The 13,133-nt window shown below is 40.7% G+C and overlaps 1 protein-coding gene across 1 annotated transcript in view; it reads right to left on the reverse strand.

Moving 5' to 3' along the window:
• Positions 1 to 868: 868 nt before the first annotated feature.
• LOC103371288 (SEC14-like protein 2) overlaps positions 869 to 13,133 on the reverse strand; it is a 19,510-nt gene continuing 7,245 nt past the window's right edge. The window contains exons 3-12 of the mRNA XM_008300554.1: positions 8,214 to 8,257; positions 7,845 to 7,907; positions 7,558 to 7,746; positions 7,275 to 7,370; positions 7,142 to 7,202; positions 6,965 to 7,048; positions 5,153 to 5,259; positions 4,927 to 5,066; positions 3,514 to 3,683; positions 869 to 1,443 (exon numbers count right to left, since the gene is read on the reverse strand). Coding sequence (XP_008298776.1) covers positions 1,310 to 1,443; positions 3,514 to 3,683; positions 4,927 to 5,066; positions 5,153 to 5,259; positions 6,965 to 7,048; positions 7,142 to 7,202; positions 7,275 to 7,370; positions 7,558 to 7,746; positions 7,845 to 7,907; positions 8,214 to 8,257 — 1,088 coding nt within the window. The 3' untranslated portion in view covers positions 869 to 1,309. The remainder of the gene's footprint in view (positions 1,444 to 3,513; positions 3,684 to 4,926; positions 5,067 to 5,152; positions 5,260 to 6,964; positions 7,049 to 7,141; positions 7,203 to 7,274; positions 7,371 to 7,557; positions 7,747 to 7,844; positions 7,908 to 8,213; positions 8,258 to 13,133) is intronic.

Raw genomic sequence — 13,133 nt, forward strand, 5'->3', positions numbered from 1 at the left:
GTCAGTCAGCAGACACACAGCTGACAAACACACATGCAATGAATGGGAACAGCAGTCAGTCATAATCAGAGACAACAGACATGTACATGACGGCTGCATGTGAAAGGTGGCAAGACAAAAGTGTCTCTTTGTCATCATATTGTGTTTTTTTGTGGTCATTTTAGGTCACGTTGTGATGATCTGGTGCATTTTTGCCAAAATATGTGTCTGTTTAAGGCTTTTATGCATCTTTTGGTTCTCAATTTGTAACTGTGTGTGGTCATGATGTGTTTCTTTCTGGTCAATCTGTGTCATTTTTCAAAATATACCGTTATTTTGTGATCATTTTGCATCTTCTTGTGGTCATTCTATGTCTGCCTGTACACAAATGCACCTGAGAGCTAGTAGTATAAAATGCACTCCCAACAAAAAAACAACAACATTTTATAAATGCACAATTTCTGCTTTATTATGTACTTATTGATATACAAACTAAAGGTAATGGGAGAGTTTCCATAAATTGATAATAAATGATCATTGTTTCATTTACAACATGACTTCATAATGATGTTTAATGGTTTGAAGGATGTTTTTGGGGCACATCAAAAGTAATTATCAATCTCCTTCATTTCAAAACATTATAGAACATAATAACAAATGTCGTTATCATACAGCTGGAGCAGTTTGTCTACAATAATCAAACAGATCTCAACTTGATAAACAGCCTGAGACAGGAAGTCCTGACACAGTCGTTCATTAGTTTCTCACAGTAAAGATTCAATTATAAAAACATGGCAAAACATTCACAAAGTTGTCCTTCAACGTTAAATGATCAGCTTATAGAGTCAAATGTGGTTCTGGTTTGAAATGCACTCTGGTATTTGTGGTAATTTAATTAAATGCTAATTTGTTTGGTAACACTGTAGTACTCAGGACACAGCTATAGTACAGGTAGAGGAAACCTGAGGCCTTTGGCTACAAGTTTAAAAATGTCAGATGGCTTTCTTTGTGTTGAAAAGTGAATATAATCCCATAAATTAAAATTCCGTTTCAAATAATATCTATTACAACAGCACACCTGTTCAAATAGCGCTGATTGTGCTGAAAAAAGGGATCTCATCTTTCCATACTGTCATGTAGTAAACACTGATTGATGACTGAATGAACATTTCAGCCCGTTCACTTATTAATCAGGCGACCACAACCTAATTACCAAGTATAAACTAACACTAAGTGGGATAACTGGGGGGCTTAAAGAAGGTCAGTCCAGCCCTGATGCCACAGTGTAGATCTTGCTGTCAGTTCGGTGTCGTTTCAGATGTGGATGTCGTCACTGCAGCCTTGTGTCTCCTCCTCTGCTGCGTGGACTCTGCATCGGTTCGTCTGCAGGAGGAACAACCTCCACGTTGTAGCTCACCTTCTTGGACTGAAGGATGCTGTAGCTGTTGTCAAAACACAGCACGTCTGCACAAAGCAAAGGACACAGTTAACTGTCGAGGGAGAGGATTGACACCACCGACTGATTTAACGTCTGCCTGATACATATAAGGATTCATGTCAGGCTAAAGGTTGCAGGGGAAACACTGTTTTACAAATGAAATAAATAGTTTTTGAAGATTTGTTGCTCATTTAAACTAAGGAAGTTGATGAATTTAGTCTTAATTACACATGATTAAAGACAGTTCTGCCATTCTGCTAAGCTAGGCTACTTAGCATTTTGCCCCCATAACGTATCTGGTTTGACCTTTGTCTATATACACAATGATGTGATTCTGCTGCTGCATTATTTATGTAACATTTATGTATACAACAAACTACGTTACAAACACAACAAAAAGGAAAATTTGGCTAATGACACGGAACAGAAATATAAATGCAACACTTTTGTTTTTGCTCCCATTTTTCATGAGCTGAACTCAAAGATCTAAGACTTTTTCTATGCACACAAAAGGCCTATTTCTCTCAAATATTGTTCACAAATTTGTCTAAATCTGTGTTAGTGAGCACTTCTCTTTTGCTGAGATAATCCCTCCACCTCACAGGCGTCATATCAAGATGCTGATTAGAGAGCATGATCATTGCACAGGTGTGCCCTCGGCTGGCCACAATAAGAGGCCACTGCAAAATGTGCAGTTTTATCCACAGCACAATGCCACAGATGTCGCAAGTTTTGAGGGAGTGTGCAACTGGCACTGCAGGAATGTCCACCAGAGCTGTTTCCCATGAATTGAATGTTAATGTCTCTACCATAAGCCGTCTCCAAAGGCATCTCAGAGAATTTGACATTACATCCAATCACCCTCACAACCACAGACCACGTGTAACCACACCAGCCCAGGACCTCCAGCATCTTCACCTCCAAGATCGTCTGAGACCAGCAACCCAGACGGCTGCTGCAACAATCAGTTTGCACAACCAAAGAATTTCTGCACAAACGGTCAGAAATCGTCTCATCTAAAGCTCATCTGCATGCTCGTCGTCCTCATCAGAGTCTCGACGTGACTGCAGTCCGTCATCACAACCGACTTGAGTGGGCAAATGCTCACATTCGATGGCATCTGGCACTTTGGAGAGGTGTCCTCCTCACAGATAAATCCCAGTTTTCACTGTACAGGGCAGATGGCAGACAGCGTGTATGGCGCTGTGTGGGTGAGCGGTTTGGGTCAACGTTGTGAATCGAGTGGCCTATGGTGCCCATGGTGGCGTTGGGGTTATGGTATGGGCAGGCGTATGTTATGGACAACAAACACAGGTACAGTTTATTGATGGCACAGAGATACGGTGGCGAGATCCTGAGGCCCGTTGTTGTGCCGTTCATCCACGACCACCTTGCAGCTCATGTCACAACATACTACATATATTTAACTAATTACTTGTTCTACCCAGCTAGAAGATTCCCCACACCACTGTGTGATTGTGAAAAGACATTTCACCATTCTGAATGTATCTTTAAACCACTTGCTGACAATTTGCTTCTCTGTAATGTTTTAATCATGCTGCATTTACATTACTGATCCAGTGTGTTTTATTTTCCTCTCAGTCTTTTCATTCACATCTCCTCTCTGCTCTGTGGAAACACATCCTGCAGTTCAGCCAAAAACTCCTACATTTTTGTCACATAACTGATGGACATTTATTGTTTCTCAGTTGCACTGAGGAACATAAAATTGTTGTTTTTTCACAGAATCTGATGCAAACAGTTCATCTGTGATGTATTTTTAACAAAATGTAGAACAAAGCAATTTTGTGGAAATATTCCAATTTTACACTTAAATTTTGCTAATTTTCCTGAAGAACAGCCCATCACATGACTTGTGGGACTGTCGGAAAGATAAAAAACAACTATTCTCTCTGTTTTTACGGTTTCATCACTTGTGTGATTTGGGGGGTATTTTTTAAAGATAAAAGGCATTTTAAACCTGCCTTTTTCATTTCAAGTATTTACATTCTATAATTAGGTCTCTATATAACGCAGCCTGCCCTCCATAATCCGGCTCCAGTGACTTTAAAGCCCAACAGTGTGCACACACTCACAGACTCCCGGCTCGGGGCAGGTGAGGCAGCTGTCTTCAGGGACCAGGTGGGCGTTGTAGCGTTCACTGGGTAGAACCTGCTGCATCTCAGCCACCTTCTGACTGCTGCCCTCTTTGGTCCGCCGGTACACTCCAAACCCAATGTCTGCTCCATCACTGGCAAACTGCCACCTGGGAAGATGCAATGCCAGAAAGTTGTTGTTTTATATCTTGCAGGTGGCAGATTGTTAAATTATTAACATGTTAAAGGTGAATGTGTTCACCAGTCGACTGATGTCAGCATGCGAGGGATCAGTTCACTTACAGCTCCTGGTTGTCTGACTACATTTCATTGATGACATGAATCATAGCACATTTAAAAGCTCAAACTTTGTGGGACGTTTAGAGTGTTTCTGTCACTCTGCTGTTCTAACTTAAATTTAGCTGCCAAGTTACAGACATGTCTCAGTTTCCTCTCAGCAAAGTCAAAATTGTTTTCCAGGAGAATTTGGTGATTTTCATGATATTTTACTGCTTTTCTAAATGTACAAACTGGAAATCCGGTCAAAAAAATTTCAACTTTTCAAGGACACTCAAAAGCTAATCCTGTCACAAAATTAGATTTTTACTACATGACTATCGTAGCCAAATGATTTACAGTCAAAATATGAGTGCAAGGGGTGCTCCCATAGCCCAACTGGTTGAGCAGGTGACCCAAAAACTAGGTGCTGTAGTCCCAGATGCAGCGGCCATGGGTTTGAGTTCAACCCACGGCCATTTGCTGCATGTCCTTTCCCCACCCGCTCCACATTTCCTGTCTCTCTCGCTCCACCATCCTCCATAAAAAAGGCCCAAAAATTACTTTAAAAAAAATACGAGTACCCACAACGGTACTGTATGTGTGTGTTGTTAACATGACTTTAATATTTCATTTTATAAATGTCACAGTCATCGTCAATAACAGTACATTGCAATAAACCATAAAAACCTGTTTTCACGGTTTGTATTGTTTTTTCACCCTTTTTTAAAAATTTCCCATTAAACTAAATCAGTCACCTGTAAAAGCACCTAATGTCATAAAAGGTGCTGCACGAATACACATGAAAGAAAATATACTTTATATCTCTGTCTTATTGATCCTGTGGTTGCTTGTTTGCTTAATTGTGTGAATTCCTGACCTTGGTTTGCTTTAATGAATACTGACACGTATGTGCAGCATATGTGGGTCAGTATGACCACAGAGAGGTGGATTCATCAGGGATGAAGCCAGTTTCAGACACAGAACCAAAGAGAATCTGCTGTATTTATGGATTTCATGTTTTACAGCTGCGCTTGTGAGACCACCACTGATAAAACCCTGTTATTAAGTCTGTGTTTTAGGCCTCAGTCAGATCATAAACTCTCCGTGGAAACTCTGAGTAAAGTCGTTCTGTACCTCAGCAGGCTGCTGGCTGCAGTAACGTCGTACTCAAGCTGGAAGACGGAGCCACGACTGATGGTCACACTGCTGTCGTACTGAACCTTCACTGAGTCCTGCACGTAGTACGACCGGGGAACTGTGCCGCCGTAATTTATCTGTAATCATAGCACACCCGAACAGCCGTCATTTCAGCCACCACATCACAGGACAGCAGCACAGTCCTCGGTGGGTCTGCTCTCACCATGGTGATGCAGCGAGGGTCTCCGTCAGGGTCCCTCAGGTTTCCTCCGTACACCACAGGGAGCTGCTCCGGGTCGATGTGTTTACGCAGAACCTCCTGCCAGTTACCTGCAAACACATGACGGTCCCTTAGAACTTAGTGGAAATGTACTCAGATACTTACTCGAGTGTTATTTTCTTTTCAAGATATTTTTACTGCATTGATTTCACAGCTTTAGTAACATTCTTGTGTACAAAACATATGCAAAGTGCAAAACTATGCTTTGCTATAAACAGTAATCTTGATCGAGAGTGAGGAAGTGCTGCTTCAGTAATTTAATTTGTGTGAATTTATTTGTAATAATTCTGAGGCTCCTACTGTTGTTCTAAACACAAAAAAGCATTGTGAAGAAGTCTTTTTAGGCTTTTGGTAAATGTGATGGCATTTCTTACCATTGTCTAAAATTTTACAACCAAAAAATATCCCCAAAAAATTAATGAAAAGATAATAACCAGATGAATCCGTAGTTGTAATCATAAATAAAATATTTTAAATTTAGCTACACTGTGACCAACAACATCAGTAAAACTCTGCTTTTAAATATAAAGGCATTCGTAATAAATCTGTCATTAATATTACAGTCATGACTCCATAATCCAACCCTTAACAATCCTAAACCTTGCTATCTGACAGGTTTTTAGGAAAAACAAATGGAACCCAACGATGGAGCATGTCTTGCCCTCCACTCCCCCACTGCCGCCACTGATGGTGGAAACAGAACCTGCATCAGCAGCAAAGTACTGCCTGTGTGTTCCGGCCACTTCCACCCCGTCGGAGCACACCACCAGGGTGGAAGGGGTGGAACGTGTACAAATGCACCAGTCAGTTAGGTGTGAAATCCAGCGATGCGTAGTGTTCTAACAATACACTAGTTATTATAACAACTATGAACAATAATTAACAACAAGTTACCCTTCAAGCATCAAGTCCTTCTTGTATCTCGACCTCCATCTTGACAATCTGACAGCCTTGCTATCCGACATAAAAAAAGGTTTTACATTTAGTGTCGGATTATCAAGTCATGACTGTATTACTATTATAAATAACGATGTATCATGTTTATCTTATTAACCACGTTTATCACGTTTATCTACTTTTAACACTTTAAGTACATTTTCTTGATTTCTTTTCTTTCAAAGAACATCTAATGAGTGTTTTTTTCAGTGTGCTGTTTATACTTTCACTGTAATGAAAAAAAAAAGTCTGGTCAGATCACTACATTACAATACGTTTTATATGTACATTGCTAAATATATTTTTGGCAAGTAGTATTATAAACCATTGGATAACTAAAAATATGTAATCCAATGTGAATACTTTTGGATTACTTTTGTCACAAGTAAGCCAGTCACTGCGTCACAGGTGCACAGGTAGAACAGCATATTTAGTTTTTTTACAGAATCTAGATCTTGATCGTGTTTTTTGGCAAATTTAAAAGATAAAACATGTAGAATAAAGTGATTTTAATGAAACATCTGGATTTTAAGATGAGATTGTTTTTAATTTACCCAACACAGCACGTCATAGATGAGTCATTCAAGGACCATCAGAAAGTTGAAAATCCACCAATTCTTTCTGTTTTTATAGTTTCTGGCTCTGAAAAAAAATGCATGACTGGTGTTTTTTCAAAGCTGACATGGCTTTCAACCCACCAGCAGATTTTGGCATTCAGAGAGTTTAAAAACAAAACAGCATGTTAGCATGTTGATGTTTGCGTGCAGTTCAAGTGAAGTCTGAAAAAATACTGAGGGAAAGTCAGAAAAGTGGCCTTACTTCCTAAAACGATGATCTTGCGTCGTGTTTCCTCACACAGAAAGTGTTTGATCAGGTTGTAGGCCATAGGAAACATTTTAGGAGCTGCAGCAGAGACACAAAATCATCAGCACAACATTGCCAGTACAATCTGGACATCAGACAGACACACAGCTTGGTACAGATGTGCTGAGGTACCTTTGATGAGGAACACCCTCTTCAGCCCCTCAGGATAGTTGTCCTCAAACATGGTGAGGATCTACAGGACAGATACAGATGTTTTACGTGCATCAGTGGACAGATGTGACAGATGTGTGACAACATGACAAACCTCTCCGTAGGCCTCAATAGCAGGTTTCCAAATGTGCTTCAGTCCGAGTCCTTCACAGTCGTAGATCAGAGAAATGGCTTCAATGTTGGTCCCCAACTGAGAGAGAGGGGAAGGAACTTTAGAGGAGATGAGGAGGAGACCAAGAGAAGAAAACCAGTAGGCATGAAAGAGGAGACAAGAGAGGAGAGGAGACGAGGAGACGAAACAAGAGGAAATGGGAGCATAATAGGATGAAAACATGAGGAGTGTGAACGCAGAATTCAGAGTGGGCCTCCTGACTGACCTTCTCCGACTGCCTCCTGCATTCCCTCTGCATCATCTCTGTGTCTCTAATCTTGGTCTTTATAAAGTCCTGTTTGGTCGCCGACAGCAGCAGACCTTTAGGATCCAGAGGACCGATCACATCGTACCAGATGGGACTTCCCTCCCGGTCGTAGCCGCACATACCCCCAGACACGTACTTCTCAATCACCTGAGTGACGCATGAAAGAGAAGAAGAAGAAGAAACTGCTGCCATTAACATCACAATGCAGGAACTGAACTTGAAGCATTTACCAGACAGCAGGTTACCTCTGGAGGCTTCCAATCAGATATGATGGAGTCCACTTTCATCTGTCTCCTGAACTCCACGTGCTGCAGAGACACAGAGGAGGACCAAACTAATCTTTGTTTTTGTGGGAATAATGGATGCAAATAAAGATGCAGTTGTTCTGTGAGGTGCCACAGGTCAGAGAGCTTCAGGTGCACTCAGATGTTGTGTTCTACATTATGTTCTCTGGTTTTTATGCAAAATCAGAAAAATAAATCGTAATTATAGTTGTTAAATAAATGCAATGTGTAAATAAACATCAATATTTATCCTTTGAAATGTTGTGCTGGAAAAGTGTAAAGTAGCATCAAATGGAAAAACTAAAGTGAAGCGACAAACAAAGTTCTTACCTTTCTGATCATGGCCTCAGCTTTCTGAACATTGAAGCTACGAGCTGCAAAAATAAAAAATACTTCATATTAGATGGACAGAAGATGTTTTCATTATGGAAAATTAAAACATTTATTTAGACCTAAAATGTGGGAAATTTTCACCTTAAGTCAGGTATGTACAAGGGAAAATCTAAAGCATCCATTTTGTTAGAGGTAAAAATTCAGTTATTACACCTTGAAATACTAAAAGCCTTCAACCCTGTGAGCTCTGTCGTTCTATTTTCTTCACCATTAAGCGCTTATACTTGGTCACTATAAAGACTGTTTTTTCGGAACAGTCCAGACTAAGTAGGTCTTCCATTATTAGATAAAATAATACTTGGAGCGCTTTAATATCAAAAATGGGATATTTGTTGTGCAGAGAAATCTCCGATATGACTGTTATACTGTTATATAATTAGATCATTGTTAGTGATGTAATAATGCAAAGGTAGGATTTTTTTTGAACTATTTTGTATCCAACTGCAACTCATGCTTGATTTCAATATGGATTAATCTGCTAATTCTTTTCTCTGTTATTCAATTGATTGCTCAGTTTGTACAAGTACAGAAAATAGCAAGAATGACTGTTGAAATGGTTGCCAATTTTCGGTCAGTTGATAAACTGCTGGGTACACTGTAAAAAAAAAAAAAAAGTTCGAAAAAAATAGATTCAAGATTCAAGATTCAAGGCCTTTATTGGTCACAAACACAGTTGTACATGGTATAACGCACAGTGAAATGCTTTGCCTACCTGTTCCACACTGAAACAATATTAAGATGAATACAAATGAAGAATAAAACACACAAGAAATATATATACACACACATATATATATATATACATAGAGAGAGAGAGAGAGATGAAAAATAAGCAAAATTAATAAATCAAATTTTCAAACAATCCAAGAGGAGATGGAATAAATAAAGAAAATAATAGTACTATATACATGTATATATACAAAGTGCAAAGTGACCAGTTGGATTGTTATTGAGTCTATTGTTTCAGGTTCAGCAGGCGGACAGCCTGAGGGAAGAAACTCCTCCTCAGCCTCTCTGTGTTTGACTTCAGGCAGCGGTAACACCACTCTGACGGCAGCAGGAGAACAGTCTTTGGCTGGGTGGGTGGGTTCACTCGCAATCTTCCTGGCCTTTATCCTTCATCGTTTGGTGTAAATGTCCTGCATGTTGGGGAGGGTGGTTCTGATGGTGCGCTCAGCCGAGCGGACCACCCTCCTCAGGGCCAAGAAGTCCTGCTGGGTGCTGCTGCCCATCCAGATGGTGATGCTCCCAGCCAGAACACGCTCAGTGGTGCAGGTGTAAAAGTTCTTGAGCACCTTGAGAGGGAGCTTAAAGTCGCTCAGGCATCGGAGGAAGTAAAGACGCTGTGGAGCCTTCGTCACCAGGGTGTTGATGTGGCAGGACCACGTCAGGTCCTGTGTGATGTTAACACCCAGGTATTTGAAGCTCTCCCCTCTCTCCACATCTGTCCCGCTGATCCTGAGTGGGTGGTATGCCCTCTGCTGCTTCTTGCTGTAATCCACAATCAGCTCTTTGGTCTTGCTGACGTTCAGGAGGAGGCTGATTCTCTAGGTCGGTGATCTCCATCAAATAGTCCTCTTCGTTGTTGATGGAGATCAGACCCACCACTGCTGTGTCATCAGCAAACTTAATGATGGTGTTAGAGTCTGATGTGGACAGACAGTCATTAGTGTACAATGAGTCCAGCAGAGGGCTCAGCACACAGCCCTGGGGGGCACCAATGTTCAGAGTATGTGACGGGGACAGGTGATCCCCCACTCGAACCACCTGTGGTCTGCTGGTCAAAAAGCTGTAGACCCACCTGCACAGGGAGGAGGTGAGCCCGAGGTCCTGCAGCTTAGTGACTAGTCTGGAGGGGATTATGGTGCTGAACGCTGAATTGAAGTCCACAAACAGCATTCTCACATACTGTCATTTTGATGTGGACATTATTTTATGTTTTGGCCTGGTTTCTTTTTTTTGAGTAAATGTATGAACATATACTTTTTTTTGTGTGATTTTGCTTTACATTATATGTAATTTACCACAACAGGAAAAATGTGTAAAATTACAATTAACCTTTTCATATAATAATAGACAAAAATAATGTGATTTTTGCTGAATGTAATACAGTTGTTTTTTGTTTTTGGGGGGTTTTGTAAAGTGTCAGTTTAGTTTAATTTTTTATAAAAATTCTGATTGTTGTTGTGGACACGATTTACAGTTGTGGCCTGTTTTTTTAGTTGTTTAAATGCAAAAAATAAAAAAATGTCTTTTTTGTGTTTTTACTAGTTATTATCTGTAATTCAACAAAGCTGGGAAAGTCAGTAGAATTACAATAACTTGTTAAGATAAAATAAATAGTTAAAAAAAATATATTCTTAAAACTGTTAAAAACTTTCATTTTTTTACAGTGTAGTTTAATCTAGAACAAACATCACTTTTTTTCTGTCTGTTTTCAGCCGAACAAAGGAACTGATCCAGGTCAAGAGTCAGTGCAAACAATCCCAGAGTCGCCATCGATCTGAGCCTCTCTGATCTGTGGACCATTACACAAACCAGCCCACTGAAGTACAATTTGTAAATATTTTGTGTAAATGTTCTACCTTATGCTGTTTTGTAATCCTCTTCCACTGTGTTCTGTTGGCCAATATTGTAGTTTGTATTCCACTACATTTATTGTAAAGCTTTACCTGCCGGTTATTTTGCAGATTTAGATTCATTTGTTTCTGTCTCTGCCTTTGTTAAGCGCTATGAGATGACTTGTTGTTGTAAATATGTGCTATACAAATAAAATTGAATTGAATTGAATTGAATTGAATCGGTATAAATTTGGCGACATGTAGTATATAAAGTTATCAACGTTAGCTCTAGCTGCAACATAAAGTATTGTACACATCAATGAATCAATATCTATAATCCAGTGATCTAATACACATGATTCTGAAATGGGCCGTTCTGTCTCTGCCCTCAAGTTGCTCTTACAGTAGATTTAAGAGACCCAGTAAGAAAACTGTAAAAATGAAGGCAAAGTTCAGACACCTTCTTTAAAAATCTCTTTTGTAGTCTTTTATCGTGACTTATTTGTACAGGTATCTGTTTGTTAACACAACATTTGAACTTGCATCTCTACATTTCTACACTAACTCTTGAACAAATCTTGAACAAAGCTGTGCAGCTTTACTGGAGTCACATTTTTCAGAGTGGAAAGCAAACATTTACTGTAGGATACAGGACCAGGTCGAGCCAGTTAAAATCATCCTGAGTAAACACTCAATGCTCTCCTGTCAAGGGCATGGAGTCAGCAGGGAACGTTCCAGGAACAAAATCATTGATTAACCAACAGACAAGTTAAGATTTCACTTGGCTAAACAAACAATTTGGCGAAACACNCACCGGGACGCGAGCCAGCAACCTTCTTGCTGCGAGGCAACAGTGCTACCAACTGCGCTACCCTGCAGCCCGGAGATGGAATAAATAAAGAAAAAAATAATACTATATACATGTATATATACAAAGTGCAACGTGACCAGTTGGATTCTTATTGAGTCTATTGTTTCCGGTTCAGCAGGCAGACAGCCTGAGGGAAGAAGCTCCTCCTCATCCTCTCTGTGTTTAACTTCAGGCAGCAGTAACGCCGCTCTGACGGCAGCAGAGACAACAGTCTGTGGCTGGGTAGGTAGGTTAACTCACAATCTTCCTGCCTTTGACCTGCATCGTTTGGTGTAAATGTCCTGCATGTTGGGGAGGGTGGTTCCGATGGTGCGCTCAGCCAAACGGACCACCTCCTCAGGGCCAAGAAGTCCTGCTGGGTGCTGCTGCCCATCCAGGTGGTGATGCTTCCAGCCAGAACACGCTCAATGGTGCAGGTGTAAAAGTTCCTGAGCACCTTGAGAGGGCACTTAAAGTCCCCCAGTCGTCGGAGGAAGTGGAGACGCTGTCGAGCCTTCTTCATCAGGATGCTGATGTGACAGGACCACGTCAGGTCCTGCGTGATGTTAACACCCAGGTACTTGAAGCTCTCCACTCGCTGCACCTCTGTCCCGCTGATCCTGAGTGGGTGGTATGCCCTCTGCTGCTTCTTGCTGTAATCCACAATCAGCTCTTTGGTCTTGCTGATGTTCAGGAGGAGGCTGTTGTCTCTGTACCAGTCCTCCAGGAGGGTGATCTCCATTGCATAGTCCTCCTCGTTGTTGTTGGAGATCAGACCCACCACTGCTGTGTCGTCAGCAAACTTAATGATGGTGTTACAGTCTGATGTGGACAGGCAGTCATTAGTGTACAGTGAGTACAGCAGTGGGCTCAGCACACAGCCCTGGGGGGCATCGATGTTCAGGGTGTGGGAGGGGGACAGGTGGTTCCCCACTCGAACCACCTGTGGTCTGCTGGTCAAAAAGCTGTAGAGCCACCTGCACAGGGAGGAGGTGAGCCCAAGGTCCTGCAGCTTAGTGACCAGTCTGCAGGGGATTATGGTGTTGAACGCTGAACTGAAGTCAACGAACAGCATTCTCACATACTGTCACTTTGATGTGGACATTATTTTGTTTTGGCCTGCTTTCTTTTTTGTGAGTAAATGTCTGAACATATACTTTTTTGTGTGATTTTGCTTTACATTATATGTGATTTACCACAACAGGAAAAATTTGCAAAATTACAATTAACTGTTTCATATAATAATTTTGCTGAATGTAATACAGTTGTTTTTTGTTTTTGGGGGGTTTTGTAAAGTGTCAGTTTAGTTTAAAAAAAAAAAACAACTATTCATAAAAATTCTGATTGTTGATGTGGACACGATTTACAGTTGTGGCCTGTTTTTTTAGTTGTTTAAATGCAAAAAATAAAAACATGTCTTTTTTGTGTTTTTACTAGTTATTATCT

This window comes from Stegastes partitus, unplaced genomic scaffold (genome assembly GCF_000690725.1).
Source record: "Stegastes partitus isolate 25-593 unplaced genomic scaffold, Stegastes_partitus-1.0.2 Scaffold1558, whole genome shotgun sequence".
Taxonomy (NCBI): domain Eukaryota; kingdom Metazoa; phylum Chordata; class Actinopteri; family Pomacentridae; genus Stegastes; species Stegastes partitus.